The sequence below is a fragment of the Pinus tabuliformis genome, chromosome 3_1 (genome assembly GCF_031772625.1).
Source record: "Pinus tabuliformis cultivar Carrire ecotype Pingquan chromosome 3_1, CPIR1, whole genome shotgun sequence".
Lineage (NCBI taxonomy): Eukaryota > Viridiplantae > Streptophyta > Pinopsida > Pinales > Pinaceae > Pinus > Pinus tabuliformis.
Window position 1 is genome coordinate 380,170,838 of NC_142301.1, and position 24,289 is coordinate 380,195,126.

The 24,289-nt window shown below is 41.5% G+C and overlaps 1 protein-coding gene across 2 annotated transcripts in view; it reads right to left on the reverse strand.

Moving 5' to 3' along the window:
- Positions 1-24,289, reverse strand: part of HST (homogentisate prenyltransferase) — a 307,427-nt gene that overhangs the window by 123,798 nt on the left and 159,340 nt on the right. For both annotated transcript variants that reach the window (XM_089412784.1, XM_089412783.1), the window contains exons 7-8: positions 9,336-9,453; positions 9,075-9,137 (exon numbers count right to left, since the gene is read on the reverse strand). In XM_089412784.1, the coding sequence (XP_089268910.1) occupies positions 9,075-9,137; positions 9,336-9,453 (181 nt within the window). The remainder of the gene's footprint in view (positions 1-9,074; positions 9,138-9,335; positions 9,454-24,289) is intronic.

Consider the following 24,289-nt stretch of genomic DNA (forward strand, 5'->3'; position numbering starts at 1 on the left):
AAGTCGACCTATATTAAGCAATTCGACCTGGCAGAAAGGCTATATATAGAGAGGCATCTCGACCTATTGAGAGAACTCGCTCATCAAGTTCGATCTACAAGAAGATGAAGCAGAAAAGAAGAGCAAAGTAGCTGGAGAAGGAAGGAAGAAGTTGGGAGACCTAAAACGACTTCTTAGGCTATCTAACCCTCATATGTGCGAAGTTTTTGGGTTGTTGTAGGGGTTGAAATTTTGAATATATTGTGGTTCCGAAATTTTGTAGGTGGGTTCAAAATTCTAGATTATAGCTACAACTAGGTCAATGACACTTGGAGACTTTGGCAGGGGTCATCTGTGAAAATTCCTGAATCTAACACATCAGAAACCCCTACTGCAATTACTGGTTTACAATCTCCTTCTTGTTCTTTACATTAACAAGTTATTTAATTGCATACACATCAAAGTAAACACTATTGCAGCCTTCACAGATATACAGATCATGCACGGAAGTAAACAGAAACAATAACACAAGGGACACCATTATTTTTGGACAATCGTTCCCGGAAAAATACAATTCGGGAAAACTGGTGCAGCATATAGAGGGTTTGTATTATTAAGAAGATTTCGTGAATATAACTAGGGTGCCAGAAATGGCTCACCCAACAGAGGATTTCCTCGGCAGTAGTACCTCTATTCGAACACAAATATTTCGGCAAATTAGCAACCTGATGATCAAACCCCATAGGACTACGAATGTTCCCTATGCTGGACAACGAAAGCTGCTCCAAGCACTACTCATGAACTGCGTCACTCCTTCAAGAGATGCGTCACCCTATCCCGACTGAGAATTTATTGATCTGCTCCCAATCTGCCCCACAGAATCTCCCAGCGCTACCTCTTAAGCCCTCTACGACTTCTGCGTCAGCCTCTACGGCTTTTCCATCAGCCTCTACATCCCTCTGCATCAACTCCTACGGCCTCTATGCCAACCCTTATAGGGCCTGCACTGTCTCTCCCGACACTTCACTGCCTCTTTGCTATATATTCTTCAGCCTCGAATGGAAAACCTTTGTTGAACTACTCCTCACTGCAATTGATCACTAACTCGATTTCCTCAGCAAACCCCGCCCCAGAAAATCGAATTCTTGATCTCTCTTGGTGTGTCTCCAACTGATCTTCAAGCCTCCTCTTATACTTTTCCTGCTAGAGATTCCACGGCCAAGATTAAGTCCCTAATCAACGGCTAAGATTAGAACTGGCTTGATCCTCCTCACTTAGAACTTTCTCACCCATATTATATTAATACACATTAATATTTTTATTTTCCTAAATTTAGACTTAGGAACTCATTAAATATTAATTATTTTAATATCTTTTCATCCAGGTGGAATTTCTCCAACCGATTTCTAGGTCTTGGAGATCTCATGTGCCTTAGCCTCTCCAACAAATTTCAAGGCTAGAGCACATTCAATGCTACCCAAAATCAACACTCCCTCTTAGCGAGGAATGTGCTCTAGCAATGCTTCACCATAGAAGCATCACACTAATCCTCCGCATCAGTCCTCTGTGCTGATGTTCGGCCTGCTACCCCACATCCACTACACTGTTGCTTCCTATACTGCTACCCATGACACTGCCACTGCCACTGCTACTCCTGTACTACAACTCCCTCTCAACATGCTGCATCATGCTACCCATAGCACTACCACTACTAATTGTTGCACTCCAACTAAGTTACCGAGAAGTAAGTAACCAAATTCACCCAAACACTGACATCCTGGTCAGTTTGGAAGCCCCATGATGTTGAAGCCACCTCTGTTACTACCCTGTGCTCCCTATGCTGCCACTGTGCTGTTGCAACCTCTTCTGTGCCTCTCGCACTATTGCAACCTCCACTGCGGTGCTACAGACTTCTGCGCTCTAATACTGCCTTGTTGCTCCATCACACCTTATTCCACCCAACACTTGTCATCATGCTACTATCTTTATGGGCTCTCGTAGCAATATGTGATCCAAGAGTTTGGGCACCTCATTCCCCCCTTCTGTAGTCCTCTCGACTATAGCTCTATGCCTCCCCACCTCTTCTCTAGAGGCGCATGAGCACTCATGGCACAATCGTCATCAGTCTCAACATCGTTCTTTGCCTTTGCCGGAGCAGCTTTTGAGTCAAAAGCTTCTCCCTTGCCTTTCTTCCTGGGGCACTGAGAAGCATAATGTCCTAGCTCCCCACAGTTGAAGCACTTGACCTTGGAGATACCTTTCTTCTTCCTCTTCTGTACTCCTTGTTGTCCCGCTGATGCGAGAGCTGCATCCTCCTCTTTCTTGATTCGAACTCCCTTACCGCTACTCCCCGCCTTGTTCAATCTCTTGAGCTCTTCCTGTCGAAGAGTTGCCCACATCTCCTCCCAACTGGGGAGAGTTGCTCTACCCAAAATTCTTTGGACAAATGTCTCCCACTCCTCGAAGACTGCATTCAAGGTAGTCCTGACCATGAACTCTAGATCCGATGTAGACCCCACGGAAGTAAGTTGGTCGTGAATTCCTTGCAACCTGAGAAGGAACGGACCTATCTCCTCTCCTTTTTGCATCTGATATGACCTCAGCTGATTCTCCAATAACATCTTCCGCTGCATGGAAAAGCCCTGGTATAAGGTAGTCAGTGTCTGCCACATCTCCCTTGCTGTGTTCTTCTCACCAATATGTTGTATGACATGATCCTTGACCCTGTCTAGGATCATGGATTTCGCCTTCGCCTTGGCCTCCTCATACTTCTCATTTGCATTAGGGTCAACGAGGACAGCTACTATTTTCAAGGCAGAGTCCTTGATGCGATGTTTATCCAAGATTTGCCAAGAACCTAGCCTTCCAGATGACAAAATTGGAAGCCCCGTCCAATCTATCCTGATCCCTTAATCCGTTCACTGCCATCTCTGCTCCTCTTCTCTAGACTCCCTCTGAGTCCTGATTTCCCTCTCGAAAATCCTCTGGCTAATTGTCGAAACACTCCTCTCCAATCCTCCTTTGCCGCTGCAACTCGGATCTAGATTTCTTGGCTACAAATCTGTCAAGGTAGTGCTTCCCTCTACCTTGGTTCAGTCTCCTTAGACACTATTCTGCACTGACAGACACAGTGTCCCACCAGCTCCACAAATCAAATTCTGCACAGCTCCCTTAGCCTCGGCAACTTGAAGAACCTGAGCCCTTCAAGCTCTGCGAAATCTCTATGTGGGATCAATCTGTCCCTCCCGGCCAACTGCGGCAATCCTTTCTGGCTCAGAAAGATGACGTGGCTTTGCACGAGCCTGATCTGCCCTTCTCTGCCTCTGCGCTCGCCCTAATGGCTGATGCAGCTACTGAGTGGGCTCCTCCCAGCTATTGCATCTTCCTCTCCCGGCTCAAAATGCTGATGCAAGCACTGTGTGAGCCTCTGCATCACACTCTCAGCACTATGTCACTCCTCTTGCCTCTTCAACTCTGGAACAGAGCTGTCTCTCGGGACAGTTGTTTCTCTGTTGCAATTTCGCAGATTTTCTCAACTAGTGCCTTCAGTCGCCTCTGATTTGTAATCCCTCTGATACCATGTGAAAATTCCTGAATCTAACACATCAGAACCCATACTGCAATTACTGGTTTACAATCTCCTACTTGTTCTTTACATTAACAAGATATTTAATTACATAAACATCAAAGTAAACACTATTGCATCCTTCACAGATATACAGATCATGCACTAAAGTAAACAGAAACAATAACACAAGGGACACAATTATTTTTGGACAATCGTCCCCGGAAAATCCCAATTCAGGAAAATCAGTGCAGCATATAGAGGGTTTGTATTATTAAGCAGATTTAGTGAATACAACTAGGGTGCTAGAAATGGCTCACCCAACAGAGAATTTCCTCGGCAGTAGTACCTCTATCCAGAGATAGATATTCTGGCAAATCATCAACCAGATGATCAAACCCCACAGCAACTCCGACTGTTCCCTATGATGGACAGCGAAAGCTGCTCCAAGCACTGCTCAGGAACTGCGCCACTCCTCTAGGAGCTGTGTCACCCTATCCCGGCTCAGAATCTACTGAATTGCTCCAAGTCTACCCAACAGAATTGCCCAGTGCTGCTTCTGAAGCCCTCTACGACTTCTACGTCAGCCTCTATGGCTTCTGCGTCAGCCTCTACAATCCTTGGTGTCCTCTGCGTCAGTTCCTACGGCCTTTGTGTTAACCCTTCTAGGGCTTGCGTTGTCTCTCCCGACACTTCACTGCCTCTCTGCTATGTATTCTTCAGTCTCGGATGGAAATCCCTTGTTGAACTGCCCCTCACTGCAACTGATCACTAACTCAATTTCCTCAGCAAACCTCGCCCCAGAAAATCGAATTCTTGATCTCTCTTGGTGTGTCTCCAACTAACCCTCAAGCCTCCGCTTATACTTTTCCTATTGACAATTCAACTGCCGAGATTAAGTCCCTAATCAATGGCTAAGATTAGAACTGGCTTGATCCTCGTCACTTAGAACTTTCTCACCCATATTATATTAATACACATTAATATTTTTATTTTCCCAAGTTTTGACTTAGGAACTCATTAAAAATATTAATTATTTTAATATCTCTTCATTTGAGTGGAATTTCTCCAAACGATTTCTGGTTCTTGGAGATCTCATGTGCCTTAGTCTCTCCACCAAATGTCAAGGCTATAGCTCATCTGATGCTAACCAAAATCAACATCACCTACAAGGAGGAAGGGTTTACTTAGTGATTGGAGGAGGTCTTTGGCTAGGTCTAAAGGGTCTTGGATTGTCTCATCTTGATTTGAATCTAATAGGGAAAAATTTGGACTGTGTTTTCCCCTTGGAGGGGTTTTGCCCTCACTGAGTGCCTACATCTTGTGTCTCTTGTTCTTGTGGTTTTCATATACATTTAATTTGGTAATTGCTTGATGAAAGATAAACTAATAAAGAAGTAAAAGAAGGCAACATAACTCACAAGTAATTATCAAGAAAGAGGAATCAAACCCTAATTCCTATAAGCATTGATTTCTCAACAGAACGAGGCCCAACCCATTTTGGGTCTTTGTGGGTTTTGTGTGGAGAGCCCACGATTAATTTTACAAAATTTTCTGAGCACTCTAGAGGGGTCAAACTACAATTCTTTTCCAGCCAACAACCGCAGAATTTTGGGCTAGTGCAGGGGTTGAAGGAGAAGTTCTTCCTAGCATTTGGGCAGCGTACTTTACCACCTAGGACTTGTCTAGCTTGCTTTTGCAAGCCTAGGTGCACATATTCCATACATATATTGTACTCTCCTTGATTTGATAATAAAATGACTCAGCTTGGCGCAAATTTGGGGAAAATGATGGTTTTCTAATTGCATGTTTGAATTTTGTGTTGCATGTTCGTATTTTGCTTGTTTATCACTATTAATTTCCCAGTAGGAATATTACAATTATATCAGATCCAATATCACATATAGATATTTCATGACAAGTCCAAGCACATAGAGATCTGATACCATTTCATTCGATACATGGTGCGGAGAGGAGTCGTTAGACTCCATCACATATCGACAAATGAGCAGATTGCAAATATTCTCACCAAGGCTTTGCCGAAAGGGAAGTTCTTGGTCTTCAGAGAGCAGCTTGGACTCATGGATGTGATCCCCCCTGATAAGGGGCATCGTCAATCGAGGACACTAAGCTAGCTCTTCCCACCTGTTTGAGCTCCTAGGGTGATGAATTGAGATGGAGGGCTCCTGGGGTTGAGGATCTCTAGACAATAGGTATCATCCCTATCTGTTGCCCATAGGGTTGAAGATGTTGCTCCCCTATCTTGGTCTTTTCAGAGTATACGCCATTTGGCATCAAACCCACAAGTCGAGCTTGTTGGGATTGTCCTTCCCCATGACAAGTCCAAGCACATAGAGATCTGATACCATTTCATTCGATACATGGTGCGGAGAGGAGTCGTTAGACTCCATCACATATCGACAAATGAGCAGATTGCAAATATTCTCACCAAGGCTTTGCCGAAAGGGAAGTTCTTGGTCTTCAAAGAGCAGCTTGGACTCATGGATGTGATCCCTCCTGATAAGGGGCATTGTCAATCGAGGACACTAAGCTAGCTCTTCCCACCTGTTTGAGCTCCTAGGGTGATGAATTGAGATGGAGGGCTCCTGGGGTTGAGGATCTCTAGACAATAGGTATCATCCCTATCTGTTGCCCATAGGGTTGAAGATGTTGCTCCCCTATCTTGGTCTTTTCAGAGTATACGCCATTTGGCATCAAACCCACAAGTCGAGCTTGTTGGGATTGTCCTTCCCCATCTAGCCAATGGGTTGAGGAGGCTTGGGGCATGTGTTCCTTAGCTTTTGGTAAGCTGGGTATCTAGCCCAAGCTCAGATTATGATGTGGTTGTTCTACCACATGACTTTTAAGGGTCATTGTTGGGAAGATTGCTAAGCAATAGGATGGGTTGAGATGTCCTCCCCTATATCACCTATTGCTCGATATGGCGTTGGAGATATTTAGCTCCCCCATGAGATTCTGGGTTGAACTCCCCGATGTGGTTTCGGATTGAGATATGCTCTCCGACAATGTAAAGGTGGTAGCTTTAGCTCCTCAATGATTCTTCTTCTTTAGATTCGAGAATGTTTTAGCAGATAGAGTTGAGCAAAGATGGGACATGATATGATGACAGGATGACATGTTGATCGATGGTCAGATATTGACAGGTGGAATTCTCCCTAGTTGAGAGGGAGTGTTAAATTATGCAACTAGGGTCAAATTCCACTTTGGACAGCTCATTTGATGGAGATGATGATTGCATTGAATTCCTCTTTTCGAGAGGACCAAAATTGACCTAAAGATCATCAAATTTGGACAAGGGAAAGTGTACTTATGAAGAAAATCCCACATATGCACATTTGGATAGGTCGGCCCTAATGGTAAATTGGTCACCCTTGGAAGCCTATAAATACAAGTGACCTCAAGCTCATTTGGAAATCACCAAGCATCTTCTTCTTCTCTTCTTCATTGATTGGTTCACACAGGTCGAAGGCTGGGTCGATAAAAGAAGTTTGCAAAAGTCTGAAATTACAGAGTCCGAAGCTTGCATCTGCTTTTAGGGTTTTGGGTTACATTCGCTGGCTCGTCACATGACAAATTTGACCATAGTCGATGGCTTGCAGGCTCAAGGGAGCAACTAGAAGCCTTCAGTCGCTTGCACAGCTCCTCCATGCAATCGGAAAGTGACTTAAATTTGACCATTGGCCGAAGTTGACTGCAAATAGGAAAAGTTGTCTCTGATATATTCTGATGTTGGAAACATATTTTTGAATGTTATTGGGTTTTTTTGCTAGATGATATTGTATTGGGCTCATTGTACTCTCTGCTGAACATTTTATGATAACCTAATAGAAGAAGAATTTCAATGGATTTTCCCCCTTTGTGGGGTTTTTCCTTGGTCTTTGACCAAACCTGGTGTCTCTTGTTAATGTGTTGATTGTCTCCTTTGTCATTGCATTTATTGTTCTATCTTCAATTACTGTTGATGATTGGAAAGACTAATTGTAATTGGAAAGATTGCTAATTGAAGTATTGAATTGGGCTAAAGTAATTGATACAACATAGAACAATCTGAAAATTTAACATGATACCCCTAAACTTCAGAGATTTGACGTTTCTATCCTAAGCCAGACACGCAATTCTTCCAGTTGCAAGGATTACAGGTGTATGTTTGCAAATATCCACCCTAAGAAATGAAAGCAGTAAGCACAAAAACAATTCAATGATCTTGTATATGTCCATTATAATCTTCAAGTTTGCATCAGGCAGTTACAAGGTTAACTATTTGAATTGCGATCGTTTACCATTTATTATTTTCAAATATTTTTCTTCTATTAATGGAAAGAGTAAATTTTCAACAGTAAGTTGTAACATCGCATAAGGTGTTGATCATGGAGCAACTGAGCTGGACAAATATATCCAACGTTGAGTAGATTGTCAAGACCAAGTAGCCTCTTTTTACAGATCAGAATTTTGATTTTGTAGATGTTCAGGCATTAGCATCAATGCAAAGGGTTTGGTGTTCCATCCCCGAGTCTCCTATATCAATTTGAACGTTTTGTTTCATGACACGGTCCATCATCCATGGAATTTTGTAATATGTACTATCATGGAAGCATCAAACATAATATGTAATATGTATTTTGGACTTTATATTAATAGCTTGCACTGTATGGTCATTGAAAATTTTCACATTAACGACATTTTCTATTTTTATCAATCGTGGGGTATTTTTCTTTTCAAAAATTATTTCCCGTCTTTTTGTTGAGCTCTACTTCTAGTTCTTACACTCTGACCTCACAGAGTTGTTAGCTGAGCCGAATCTAGCAACTTCAGTGTGTACACCCAAGAAAAGAAAAACAAACCTGTAGCTTTCAAACTGAGTTAACTTAATATAACCTAGTGTGAACTAAAACGTCGACCTCCCTAAATGATCTTGCCAATTGTCTGAAGCCAACAAAAGCCGAACTGACTTTCATTAAATTGAATTGTATGTGCTATGAATACATCTCTTGCAGATTGGCCCAAATCATATATAAAATGACTCACGGGTTCCCTACTTGACTTATGGCAATCTTCACCAAGTTTGACTATTTAGCTCCTTTATAATATTTTCCGAGTTTAAAGATACAGTGGTCAATTATTCACCATAAAGATTACAAATTACAATAGCAAAGGACCTAATACATAAATCTGAAACATCCCACCTCCTCAATATATGACAATCATAAACAATTGAAAACATTCTGAAAAGAGCAAGCTTCTTTGAAATCCCCAAACTAACAATAATAATAAATATCAATCAATTTGCTTCGACTTATGCTATTGCAAGAAAAAAATAATCAAAAGAAAGGAAGTGACAAATTACTTTTAGGAAAATAATGTAAGTTCTGTCAAAAAAATGCAATTAGCCATAGTAGGAAAGAATATCTAATGAGGCAAGCATATGAAAAAACTAACATAGGTTCAGTCTCAAGGAATTCAAAGTTATGCTCTGAGAAATAAGAATTAAGTTGTTGTGTAAGGAGAAAACCTGGAAACCCAAGAACAATACTAAGATGGCATGCCCGAGGACCATCAAGCTACCTCGAAATGTCTGCATATCATATAAACATCCAAAAGATCAAAAACACTTGGAAAAGTTTCCTATAGGAACGATCATGCCCAAGCTCATTGCTCAAAGTTATCTCTATATTTTAACCTCTTGTTTTAGCAGATTCACATGGCTTAAAAATCATCCGTACTAGAAACCTGGACAAAGAAGCATATAGTATAATAAATATACCCTAGTTACCTGTGGCATATATACTGCAGCAAGTATTGCACCCACATAGTTTGCAAGCAGAAGTCCTGAACCTAGAAATGCAATATTTCGGACACCAAGGTTGGTTGCCAATGTGGCTATTTGAAATCTGCAAGAAAGAAAAGGAATCAAATTTTCAAGAGAACACATAGAGACAAACACAACTAGTAATACACTACAAGAAAAGAGTTTCCACAAGCTCTATAAATGCAATAATAGTCTCTAGTTAGTAAGCACAGTTAAAGGAGGCATCTATCAAAAGATCAAAAACAAGTTTTCTACTGGCATTTTTCATGGTGCCTCGAAATTGTTAATAAAACATTTTTTGTTCACAATTAAGAAGTTTATTTCGGAATATTCCCATTTGTAAAATTAGAATGTTCTAAAACGTAAATATTGTCATCGATAATTTATTTCTCCATTAGCTTTAGCTTTTTAAAAAGTAGTTTGATTTTCAAATACTCCATCCACCTAAATAGTAAAATACTACAGTAAAAATGTTTGAGGCAATTCAACTACTATCTAACTTGTCAGCACACAAACCCTCACTTCCTGAGATAAAGTCCTAATGTTCAAGTGAGGCATTAGTGTAACTAGGAGGGGGCTACTGTCACCTCACCAACCCTCTTTTACACTTCAGGCCAACTTTCATCTAGCTCCAAGGGGTCTTCCCTGTGTTAGGATTGCTAGGATTTTAAGGCAGTGGATTTCAAGGTGATACGAAGAGTAAATCTAACAAAACCGTTTTGAATTTGACTAAGAAAATAGTACACCACATTTGTTACCATTCAAGAATCAAAATAAAATACCGTGAGGAGATGAAAAGACCACCTACTCATCAAATCACACACAAAGCCATTCATCCATTGAACGTCCATCCATTTAGAAGCATCAACAAAATAACATCTTCATGAGAGCACTCTAGCTAGCCATCCATAGACAAAGAAAAAGATAAAAATCTCCAACAGAATTTCACTTTAAATGCTAAGAGATTTCTACCCCAATTCAACTATGAGTAATAATGAGGAAAGGCAACTGTATTTATAGAGTGATGCTCAGCTACATTTACAATAAAAAAATGATATCTCATGAGAGATCCTAGAATTTAGTCTAAGGAAAGTAAAATACAATTCTCCTACAACTAATTCGTGAAAAATTCTGAATCTACACATCAGAAATCCTACTGCAATCACTAGTTTATCATCTCCTACTTGTTTTTTACATTCAACAAGTTATTTAATTGTTTTAAATACTGATGAAAAACACTAGTTCAGACTACACTGACATACACATCATACACTAAAACAAATATGAGACAAACACACAAGGGACACCATTATTTTTGGACAACACGCCCCCAGAGAAACCCATTGCGAGAAAACCGGTGCAGCATATAGAGGGCTTATATTATTAAGCAAGCAAAATCTAAGTACAACAGGTTGCCTCTCACATTGGCTAACCTTTCAGAGAAATATCGGTAGCAAAAAATACATTCGATGGTTTACCTAGTTCTCTAAGTCACAACTGATCCACTGGAACGCTGACTCCGGCAAGCACTGCGAAAATGCCAACACAATCTGCTCTATTTGGGCCAGTGTCTTGCCTCTCGGAGACTACGTCACTTCTCTGTTGGATCGATTTGCTCTCAGGAGCTTCGACTTCAGCCATCCCAGCTCAGAACATTGAACTCCCAGCAAAATCTCAAACTTCCGATGATTATCTCGCACTGTCACTACAAGAACCCTCTTGGCCTGCGTCAGCTCTGCGTGAGCCCCTTCCTGGGCTACATAGGCCTTTGAGTTGCCTCTCTGATGCTATTATTGCCTCTCTGTCTGGCATACGTTGGCTCCCTAATCCAACTCTCTGCTACTGCCCCTCTCACTGCAACACAGATCACCTATTTGATTTTCTCAGCAAACCTCGCCCCAGAAAAATCGAATTGACTGATCACTGGGTGTCTCTGCAACTGACCCTCATGCCTCATCTTATACTTTTCCTGTTGATGAATCAACAGCTAAGATTAAAACAAACTTGATCTTCATCACTTAGAAGTTTCTGACCCATATTCTTATTAATACCCTTTAATATGTTTATTTTCCTAAGTTCAGACTTAGGAACCCATTAGAAATATTAATTATTTTAATAACTCCTCATCCAGGTGGCATTTCTCCAAACGATTTTTGGGTCTTGGAGATCTCATGTGTTCTAGCCCCTCCACAAAATTTCAGAGCTAGAGCAAATTTAATGCTACCCAAAATCAACACTCCCTCTTAGCGAGGAATGTGCTCTAGCAATACTTCTCAACAGAAGTATCACGCTGATCCATGACATCGGTCCTTTGTGTTGCTAATGCTCGGCCTGCTGCCCTTCATCCATTGCACTGTTGCATCATGTACTACTGCCCATGACTCTGCCACTGTCACTGCTACATCTGTATTGTAGCTCTCTCTCAAAATGTTGCATCATGTTGCCCATAGCACTGCCACTGCAACTCAGTTGCTGAGAAGTAAGCAATCGAAACTTCACCCAAAAACTGACATGTTGGTCAGTCTAGATGCCTCGTGATGCTAAATCTACCTCTGCTGCTAATTTGTGTTGACCCTCTGCTGCTACTGCGTTGCTACAAACTGCTTTGTGCCTCTCGCACTGCTACAACATCCATTGCGCTACCTCGGACTTTGGCACTCTAGCTCTGCCACTGTCGCTCCATCACACCTCACTCCAACTGACACCCGTCATTTTGCTACTGTCGTGAAGGGCTCTCGTAGCCATATGTGATCCAAGAGTTTGGGCACCTCAAGGATCCTACCAGTGTAGTCCTCTCGACTACAGCTCAATATCACCCCGCCTCTTCTCTAGAGGTGCATGAGCACTCATGGCACAATCCTTGTCGGCTTTCGTTGGAGCAGCCTTCGAGTTAGAAGCCTTTTCCTTGCCCTTCTTCCAGGGGCACTGAGTGGCGAAATTTCCTAGTTCACCACACATGAAGCATCTGACCTTGGTTATATCCTTTTTTCTTCCTTTTTTGTTGCCCATGTTGTCCCGATGTTGTGAGAGTTGCGTCCTCCTCCTCATTCTTCTTGACCTAGGCTCCTTTCCCGCTACTTCCTGCCTTGGTCAGCCTCCTAATCTCTTCATGTCGAAGAGCTACCCACATTTCCTCCCAACTGGGGAGAGAAGCTTTGCCCAAGATACTCTGGACAAATGTCTCCCAGTCTTTGGTGACTGCATTCAGAGCAACCCTGACCATGAACTCCTGATGTGATGTAGACCCCACAGAAGTCAACTGGTCTCGAATCCCTTGCAACCTAAGAAGGAAGGGATCGATCTCTTCTCCCTTTTGCATCTGGTACTCTCAGCTGATTCTCCAATAGCATCTTCCATTGAACGGATGTCCCTTGGTACAAGGTGGTCAGCGTTTCCCACATCTCCCTTGTTGTGTCCTCAGCAATGTGTGGGACCACATGATCTTTGACCCTGTCTAGAATCATGCATTTAGCCTTCACTTGGGCCTCCTCGTACTTCTGCGGCGGATCAGCATTGACCGGAACATCAACTACCTTCAAGGCATAGTCCTTGATGCGACTTTTGTCTAGGACTGTCAGGATCCTGGCCTTCTAGATGACAAAATTGGATGCTCCATCCAATCTGTCCTGATCCCCCAGCCATTGACTGCCATCTCTGCTTAACAAATATAGGACTGGTTCTCTTCTCCCTCTCCAATTGTTTAATCCAGCAAGACTTGGATCTGGATTTCTTTTGCGCTAGAAAGCCTCTAAGGAACAACCTCCTCTAGACTCCCTCTGAGTCCTTATTTCCTTCACATAAATCCTCAAGCCAAATGTCGAATCACTCCTCTCCAATCCTCCTTTGCTCCTGCAACCCAAATCTAGATTTCTTTGGCTAGAAATCTATCAAGGCAGTGACTCCCTCTACCTCGGCTTTGTCTCCATAGACACTATTCTGCACCAACAGCGATAGCATCCCACTAGCTCCACTGATCGAATCTGCTCTGCTCCTCAAGCCCTAGCAATTGACTGATTTGAGCCTCTCAGGCTCTACGCTGGCCCAGAGAGCTAACACAGTCACTACGTGAGCTCCTCTCGGGTACTGCGTCACCCTCTACAGGCTCGAAATGCTGACACAGGCACTGCGTGAGCCTCTGCGTCACTTCTCTAGCTCTGCGTCACTCCTTCAGCTGCTCCTCTACCTCTGAAACAATGCTATCACTCGGGACAGTTGCTTCTTTACAGCAAATTCACTGGATCTCCTAGCTGATGTCTTCAGTGTCTTATGATTTGCAATCTTCTGATACCATGTGAAAATTTCTGAATCTACACATCAGAAATCCTACTGCGATCACTGGTTTATCATCTCCTACTTGTTTCTTACATTCAACAAGTTACTTAATTATTTTAAATATTGATGAAAAACACTACTGCAGACTACACAGACATACAGATCATACACTGAAACAAATATGAGACAAACACACAAGGGACACCGTTATTTTTGGACAACACATCCCTGGAAAAACCCAATGCGGGAAAATTGGTGCAGCATATAGAGGGTTTGTATTATTAAGCAAGCAAAATCTGAGTACAACAGGTTGCCTCTCACACCGGCTAACCTTTCAAAGAAATATCGGCAGCAAGAAATATATACGAGGGTTTACCGCGTTCTCTAAGTCACAACTATGAAAATTCTATTATTGTAGCAACTGATTTATTTTACCTACTTATTTTCCAATAAGTTATTTACGAAAACCTTTCAGTAAATATTAAAATAAATTCTACTACAAGTATCACACCATAATACAGAAACAAATACATGCATAAGATTTAAACACATTAACGCAGATATTTCCAAACAATTGTCCCCAGAAAAACCCAATGTGCGAAAATCGATGCAGCAGAGGAGGATTTTATTATTAAGCTTTTCTCGAGTACAACTAGGGTGCCAAACTCGCTCACCCAACAAAGACAAATCCTTCGGCACCTCCCCTAGGCTCAGCGTCTATCCAGCTAGCCTCTGCGCAGCTCCTAGACCCTCTGTGTCAGCACTTGGGCTCTCTGTGTCATCCACGCAAGCCCTCCAGTGACTACGCAGTCCAGCTGCCTCTAAGTCTTTCTAAGTAGCTATGTGTTTGCCTCTCTGAACTCTGCGCTGGTCCTCTGGCATCGTTCCTACCTCTCTGTTATGTAAGCACTACCTCTTGCTACAATCTAGACCTCTAGTTCGAATTTCTCAGCAAGCCCCGCTCCAAAAATTGAACTGACTAGTCTCCCTCAGTATATCTTCAACTGACCCTCAAGCCTTCTCTTATACTTTTCCTGTTGATAAATCAGCAACCGAGATTAAGTCCCTAATTAACGGCTAAGGTTAAAAAAGACTTGATCTTCATCTCTTAGAAGCTTCTCATCCTTATCTTTATTAAAATCTATTAATATTTTTATTTTCCTAAGTTTAGACTTAGGAACTCTTTAAAAATATTAATTATTTTAATAACCCTTCATCCAGATGGAATTTTCCAAAACGTTTTTGAGTCTTGGAGATCTCATTTGCTTTAGCCTCTCCACCAATTTTCATGGCTAGAGCACATCTGATGCTACCCCAAATCAACATTCCCTTTCAGAGAGGAATGTGTTCTAGTAATACTCCACAACTGAGCATCACCCTGATCATCCGGCACCGGTACCTGTGCTGATGTTTGGCCTTCTTGCCCAACATCCTAAGCACTGTTGCATCCTGTATTGCTGCCCATGGCTCTACCACTGCCACTGCTACATCTATACTATAGCTCCCTCTGCATACGTGTTGTTGTTGATCCTTCCTCCCAACACTGCATTTGTACTGCAACTCCCTCTGCATCTGTGTTGCTGCTGGTCCTTCCTCCCAACATTGCATCTGCACTGCAACATCATACCCATTTCTGCTATTGAAATGGATTCTTTATCATCCCCATCTTTTCCCTGAAATAATCAAACTTTGTTCTTCTAAGGGCCTTGGTAAGAATGTCTACCACCTATTCTCCTGTAGGAGTGTAGCTCAACTGTACAGCTCCTCGTTGGACACAGTCTCTAACAAAGTGACACCGAATATCAATGTGCTTTGACCGATCATGAAATATTGGATTCTCAAAGAGCTTGATGCAACTCTGATTATCACACATGATCCTGGTCGCTTCCATCCTTCTTCTGAATAGGTTCACAAGCAATTTTCTAAGCCATATGGCTTCACACGAAGCTGTGCTAGCGGCCATATATTCTGCTTCAGCTGAGCTCAGAGCTATGGATTTTTGTTTCCTACTGCACCAGGAGGTCATTCCTGATCCAATGTTGAAACAATACCCAGAGGTACTTTTCTGATCCACTGAACTTCCAGCCCAATCTGCATCAATAAACCCACTCAATCTGATATCCTTACTTTTGGTGTACAAGAGTCCATAATCGACTGTTCCCTGTAAATATCTGAGAACATGTTTGGCTGCTGCCCAATGAGCCCTCTTTGGTTCCACCATGAACTGACTGAGGGTGTTGACAGCGTAACAAATGTTTGGCCTGGTATTGACCAGATACATCAGGGACCCTATGAGCTCCCTGTATAAGGTGGGATCAATATCTTTGTCTTTTGATGCATCAATTTTGTCTAGTTGGTGATCATTGGAGTGGTCGTCAGCAGTGTTGCACGAAGCGCCCCCCCCCCCCCCGGTTCCAAGCCCCGAAGCGCGTCCCGTACGGAAGCGCCTAGGAAACCGCTTCGGCTTTTTTAGCCGCTTCTTGGAAATTTGGAAGCACTGTACGGAAGCGCCGCTTCCGAAGCGCACTTCGTACGACGCTTCGGGCGTCGGAAGCATGGCGCTTCGGAGGAGGAAGCGTACGCTTCCGAGACGCTTCCGTACGCTTCCGGAAAAGCATTTAGAAAATCGTTTTTTTTTCAATTTTTTTTTAAATTTTAGGTGAGTTTGCTTGTTGGGGGTGGGTCCACCTTGGGTTAGGGTGACGAATGAAAGCAAAAAAAATATAAATATAGCAGATGCTCCCTCATGGTAATGTTAAATTCTTAAAGTAAAAGTGGCATTCTCCTTTATTTTTCATTTTCATCCTTTTACTTAAATTTTTAACATTACCATGAAATGACTCGGGATGTTTTAGAGTGGTTCCAGCCTCATTGGACTTCATATGGAGAAAATAGAATTTCATATCCTATTCAAAATTCAGTAGACTTAACAGTTTTCAGGTATTCAGGATCAATGGGATTGTGGCATTTCATTAGATTATATCAAGTATGAAGGTATGCAATTAGCATTTAATCAAGAGCACCAAGCCCTATATGTACCCTAGTGTTGGTGGTGTTAATTGTTGAACTCCTTTGTCACGCGGCACGCCCTTAGCAAAAAATTACCTTTCAATCAAGTCAAAATCATCGATCAAACATGTTAAGCTTTTTCTACCATATTTTAGGTCTTGAATTAGGTAGTTTGATCAAAATTGGGCAATGTTGACTAATATCCCTAGACAATCGAGGTAGAGGCAAAGGCTAGACAAGAGGAGAAGAATCTAGTTTCTAGATCATTAATGTACAATGGATGTTATATCTATCTTGATTTATGCAAAAATATGCATGTTTTCATGTCTTCTACAATTAATTTGGTATTTGGGATGTTTGTTTTGAGTATAAATGCAAAAAAATATATATATATAGCAGACGCTTCCGCGGACGCTTCGCTTCCTAGATTTTTGGAAAATGACGCTTCGGCGTCCCCGCTTCCAAAAAACGCTTCCGCTTCGCTTCCGCTTCGTGCAACATTGGTCGTCAGTATACAGTCCTGCATCCTGAATCTCTTCAGGATCTTTGTAGCATATCTCCCTTGTCCAAGGAATATTTTATCCTTCTGCTGCCAAACTTCCAACCCTAGGAAATAATGCATTTGTCCCAAATCCTTCATGTCAAATTCTATGGCTAGATTCTTCTTGCAGTCCTCAATGAGCCTGGATGAACCTATTAGAAAGAGATCATCCACATATAATACTAGTATTAGAGGCTCACCTTCTACAACCAGATAGTAGAGATTGGGATCAGCATCACTCTTGACGAACCCCATTTTCTGCAAGTAGCCATCAATTCGACCATACCACGCTCTAGGTGCCTGTTTGAGCCCATACAAGGCTTTCTTCAATCTGCATACATGAGACTTCTTCTCATGTGTCTCAAAGCCTTCTGGTTGTTCAATGTATACTTCTTCTTTTATTACCCCGTTCAAGAATATCGTTTTGACATCCATCTGATGAATCTCCCATCCCATCTGAGCTGCAAGAGATATCACGGTTCTAATAGATGTATGCTTGGCTACTAGGGCGAAGGTCTCTTCGTAATCAATTCTTTCCTTCTAAGAATACCCCTTAGCCACAAACCTAGCTTTGTATTTTTTCACACTGTTGTCTGTAGTGTATTTAATCTTGTAGATCCATCTCGAACCCACCATTGATCTGTCTTGAGGCCTAGGCACTTCTTCCCAGACATCATTCACCATTATAGAGTTGTATTCCTCTACCATCGCATCCAACCAAACTTGATGTTGAGCGGCCTCCTAAAAACTGGAAGGCTCCCCATCCTGAGCTACTAATGCCTGATATCTATCTAGTTGTTTTCGCTCCCTTTTATTGTTTCTTGGTGCACCGATGAAATCTTCTACATCCTACAGAATCTGTCAAATTTCCCCGCTAGTTCTTCCTTTGGTAGCAGGTGCTTCTGTTAGCTCCTCCTCTTCCTCTAATTCTTCATTTTCTAAGGAAGAATTCTTGGCTTCCGCTAGTTGAAGTGGTTTGACCAACGGCTCATCTTTTGATTGCTCCTCAGAAGGCATTTCTCGAGATTTTCTGAAGGCCTTATCTTCCATGAACTTCACATCTTGTTGAACTACTACCTTCATGCTCCCTGGAAGATAGATTCTATATGCCTTAGTATTCATGCTATATCCCACTAGATATCCTTTCTCTGCAGTTTGCTCTAAGTTCTTCCTTTTCTCCTAGGGTATACGGCAATATGTTAAACTTCCAAATATCTTGAAATGGCTGACTTTAGGGGTCCTTCCGATGAATACTTTCTCTAGAGTAATCTTGCCCAATGCCCTATGAGGAGTTCTATTTTGGACATAGACTGTTGTGTTGCATGCTTCCACCCATAGGAATTTTGGCATATCATGATCATACATCATGGCTCTAGCTGTTTCCATGATAGTCCTATTCTTCCTTTCTGCTACTCCATTCTGCTCCGGATTGTAAGGAGTTGTCCACTCTCTTATGATGCCCTCCTTAGCACAAAAATCAGTGAAGTCCTTATCGACATATTCTCCACCATTATCTGAGCGCAAAACTTTTATTTTCTTCCCTGTCAAGTTCTCCACCAAAGCCTTGAACTCTATGAATCGACAGAAAACCTCATCCTTGGTTTTCAAAAAATAAATCCAAGTTTTCCTTGAGTGGTCATCATTGAAGGTGATGAAGTATTCGGCACCACTAAGAGCTTTAGTGGACATAGGTCCACAGATATCTGAGTGTATCAATCCTAGTACACTCTTGGCCCTGTTTTTACTTCTAGGAAATGCTGCTTTGGCATATTTTCCCAGAGCACATCCTCTGCATACATCATCTTGTTCTGTACTAAGATCTGGAACTCTTGTTACAGTTTTCCTGAGAATTCTCAAAGCCCCATGGTGCAAATGCCCCATTCTTCTGTGCCATAGTTCATTCAAATCCTTGTCTCCATTACTGCCTATTAGTGCCATTGGTGATTCTAGTTGCAACCTGTACAACCTGTTACTTCTGATTCTGATTTGTACTTTCTTTTTCCAGCTTGGGTGTTTGACGTATACTTTCTCCTTAATGAATAAAACATCATAGCCCTTGCCTTGAAGTTGCGAAATGGAAAGTAAATTCATCCCCAATCCTGGCACATGCATCACATTTGTAGCACGGAACCGCTATCCTGTTTCTGTTTGGAAAACTATGGTACCCTTCCCTACTAGAGTACACTTTGCCTTATTCCCCATGGTGATCTGAAAAATCATCATTTCCTCCTGATAATCTGAAAAACATTCCCGGATTCCTGTCATATGCTAGGAGGCGCCACTGTCTATATACCATACCTCTGATGATGCAGAGCTTGTCACACAAACAATTTCTCCTTCCAATCTGGAAGCCAACATAGATAAATCGAAATCACTATCTCTTGTGCAATTTTTCTGAAAATATACCCGAGTCTCCTGACGTAGATGCCTCTGCATCATGATCTCGACCCATAATTGATTTTCCCTTCCTGTCTCTGATTACTCCCTCTGATACCATGTGAAAATTCTATTACTACAGCAACTAAATTATTTTACCTACTTATTTTCCAATAAGTTATTTATGAAAACCATTCAGTAAATATTAAAATAAATTCTACTGCAGATATCACATCATAATACAGAAACAAATACATGCACAAGATTTAAACACATTAACACAGATATTTTCGGACAATTGTCCCCAGAAAAAACCAATGCGGGAAAACCAATGTAGCAGAGGAGGATTTTGTTATTAAGCCTTTCTCGAGTACAACTAGGGTGCCAAACTGGATCACCCAACAAAGACAAATCCTCTGGCCCCTCCCCTAGGCTTAGCGTCTGTCCAGCTAGCCTCTACACAGCTCCTAGACCCTCTACGTCAGCATCTATCTCACTGCGTCAGCACTTGGGCTCTTTGCATCGTCCACGCAAGCCCTCCAGTGACTGTGCAGTCCAGCTGCCTCTAAGTCTTCCTAAGTAGCTCTACGTTTGCCTCTCTAAACTTTGCGCTGGTCCTCCATCACTGTTCTTGCCTCTCTGTTATGTACTCACTACCTCGTGCTGCAATCCAGACCTCTAGTTCGAATTTCTCAGCAAGCCCCGCTCCAGAAATCGAACTGATTGGTCTCCCCCAGTATATCTTCCATTGATCCTCAAGCCTTCTCTTATAATTTCCTGTTGATGAATCAACGGTCGAGATTAAGTCCCTAATCAACGGCTAAGATTAAAAAATACTTGATCTTCGTCTCTTAAAAGCTTCTCATTCTTTCTTTTTTTGCATGTGGTTCACGAACACCCTGGTCAGTGAGTGGTCGCTACGTCCACGGGAAAATTTGGGCTAATCACCCCTCGGCCTACTGGCAATACCTGACCACAAGGGCTTCGGGCGGAATCGACCCTATGACCTCCCGATGGCAAGGCACGGTTTTTGACCAACTGAGCTAACCCTTGGGGCTTAGAAGCTTCTCATTCTTATCTTTATTAATACCCATTAATATTTTTATTTTCCTAAGTTTAGACTTAGGAACTCATTAAAAATATTAATTATTTTAATAACTCTTCCTCTGGATGGAATTTTCCAAAAGATTTCTGGGTCTTGGAGATCTCATGTGCTTTAGCCTCTCCACCAATTTTCATGGCTAGAGCACATTTGATGCTACCCGAAATCAACAACAACTAATCCACTGAATTGTTGACTCCGACAAGCACTGCAAAAATCCCAACACAATCTGCTCTGTGTGGGCTAGTGTCTTGCCTCTGGGAGATTGCATCACTTCTCTGTTGGATCGATTTTCTCTCAGGAGCTTCGACTTCAGCCCTCCCTGCTCAGAACATCGAACTCCTAGCAAAATCTCAAACTTCCGACGATTATCTCGCACTGTCACTACAAGAATCCTCTTGGCCTGCGTCAGCTCTACGTGAGCCCCTTTTTGGGTTGCGTAGGCCTCTGCACTGCCTCTCTTCCTGGTACTCGTTGGCTCGAAACTCCCTTCTGATCCAACTCTCTACTACTGCCCCTCTCACTGCAACTCAAATCACCTATTCGATTTTCTCAACAAACCTTGCCCCAGAAAAATCAAATTGACTGATCATTGTGTGTCTCTCCAACTGACCCTCAAGCCTTCTCTTATACTTTTCTTGTTGATAACTCAACAGCCGAGATTAAGTCCCTAATCAACGGCTAAGATTAAAACAAATTTGATCTTCGTCACTTAAAAGTTTCTCACCCATAATCATATTAATACCCATTAATATGTTTATTTTCCTAAGTTTCGACTTAGGAACCCATTAAAAATATTAATTATTTTAATAACTCCTCATCTGGGTGGAATTTCGTCAAACGATTTCTAGGTCTTGGAGATCTCATGTGTTCTCTCTCCTCCATGAGATTTCGGAATTAGAGCACATCCGATGCTACCCAAAATCAACATAATTAACCAAAAATACGATAAACATGAGGTGTCAAGCCACATGTACAATGATCTAAATCAGACAACCCCAAAAGAGAGGATGTCTCCATAAATGAGGAAATAATGAAAGTCCAAGGTTCAACGTTGCCCTCTAAATGACACCCCCCCTTCTAACAAAAAAAGTGTGTAGATCCTCAAATCTTACAAGCAACCCTATATGCTCCTCCAAATGTGGATGTGTGGGCTTCGAATGGTGGAAACGTCCACAAAATCTTGACCAAAACTCATTTAAGGGAGTGGCCCCTAAAAATCAGGTCCATAAAATAGGCGTAAGGTTAACATTCTTCTCAAGGCATGTAAGTGAACTTTCCTAGGGTTCTTCCAATTTGGGCACGTGCCTTTCTAAGGTCGGAGGCCCAACAACCAATGAAATAGCCCACTAGATTGGACAGCCCCTCAGAAACAGCCTTGGGATGTCAAATATGAAGTCAACAAGGGGAAAATTTATGTCTTATTTAAAAACATGTGTCGCCTCCTCCAAATTGGATGTCCACACCATCACAACCTGGAAATGGGTGCAAGGGCACTCTTCAAATGGATATCCTATAAATAAGCCACATAGCCTATTGCCCCTTCAAGGTAACTTCCTTAGAGACATACTCTATCGAGTGCGATATTGTTGCATGTATGAGGTTCATGTTCCAGCTTCTCAAATCCAAGCCCGCTTCTCTCTTACAGTCCATCATACACCTATGCCTTAAATTCGTTTTTTAGTGGTATATCAATTCCTTCTCCCTAGACACTTCATTTAATATGTACTAGCAAACATTACTTCTAGTTATTATGATTCCATGTGTTGTTTCCTAATATGCAATGGCATTCATGATTCTGACTAGTTTGTAAGTATGCTACAACATAGATATGAACCTTTAATACCTATAACCAAGTAAAAATTTTACCTTCTTGTTTTGTCTAACAATGGGGGACCATAATTGTTCTCTGATAAGTGTGTCTTGGCCTACGCCACTAGGTACTACTATGGATTGTTGATGCTTGTAGTAGCTTCAGAAGGTCTCTACATAGAATTGGTGTCTTAGCATGTGGAAGATGACTTATTGCCTCTGTGGGTGTGTTGCCACCTATCACACACACCTAAGTTAGTGAGAAAAACCCTTAACCCCACAAGATGTGGCTAGTGGCAAATTTAAGGGATGGGGTCGTCACCTATTCCCAACTCTCTTTGTTTAAGCTCTCTCCTAGACAAGCTAAGGGGGGTGGTCCCTAAATGGAAAACTAAGTTAAAAAGGATGTGAAGTTTCTAGGAGATGTTAGAGTGAATTGGATTACTTTTAAGATTATGACCAAATATGATGAGAAATATGAAATGAAATATATAATCATCAACACATGAATCAAATATTTGCATACATAAAACCAGTGCCTTACATTACTTCAAAGTAAATAATACTTGCTCAAGAAAAATAAAATGTTTCAAATTGAAACACAATTAACTTTGTCAATCAAACAAAAGATGTTAGCAAGATATGATATCACATGCAAGATATAAAATTTGATTTCACGAAATGCTTTCAAAATATATAATCATTCTCAAATCAAAGCAGATATGGAAGCAATATAGAATGATTTGCAAAGGAAACAAATTAAACTTTACTTGCAAAGTGAACAAGATGATACTTTACTAAATAAGATAATCAATTTAAGACATTTGCATCAATAACAAGTACATGAAATAATTTGCAAGTAAAATAGTAAGATGTGTTAGCATGAAATGCACTTAAACTAAGATTAAATGCAATTATCTTGGTTAATTTTAATCTAAATGCCTAGTCTAGATGTGACCTTTCTTTCGATTGTTTTGAAACAAGTCTCTTATGTAAGTTGTGGAAGGGGTCCAAGGAAAGACAGTCAAGGCTATATTAATGATACCTCCCTTAGATTATCCAACACACCCGATGCCTTCGGCGCTACAGAGACTATGGCTCTAACACCTACAAGGTTGTCGTGTTAGCCAAATAAGAGAGTTTATGTCCCTCAAATTGATGAAAGAAAGAAGTCCCTAAGAAATGTCTTTCAACCAAGCTTATGCTTGGAGGTAAATTAAGTTAAATTGCAACTATACTAATATGCCCAAATGAGATGCAAGTTTAATAGTGCTTGTAAAACTAGAGGGCCATCGAAACCGAATGATTCCAAAGGAAAAATCAAAGAAGAGACTACACATGATCCTATTAAGGAGTTAACCCAACTCATCAAGACTATGGAAGCAAATCACACTAGTCAAATGAATGCTATCCAAAATTGATTAGTGGCCATGGTAAGAAATCAAGGTGGGAGATTCCCAAATAGAGGAAATGATAGATGGCAAAAGAGAGGACCTCCCAATGACAATAGGCCACCTAATCCACTTGAGTCTACAAACTTAGTTGATGATTTCATGCCTTACTGTAGACCTTGTGATGACATACATGATGAACTCACTTGTCCTTATGCAAGAAGGATCCTAGAAGGAGATATGGTGGGAACAAGTGAGCAAATCAATGTAGTTGGAGAAGAGCATCATTTGTCCTTGGAAAATTGGATGGGAGTTATGGAGAGTAGTCGGAAGGTAAATAAAAAGTCTCCATCCTCCTATAGTATAAATAATTTTGAAGATTTGGATAGGACCACTAAATTATATGGAGAGAAGC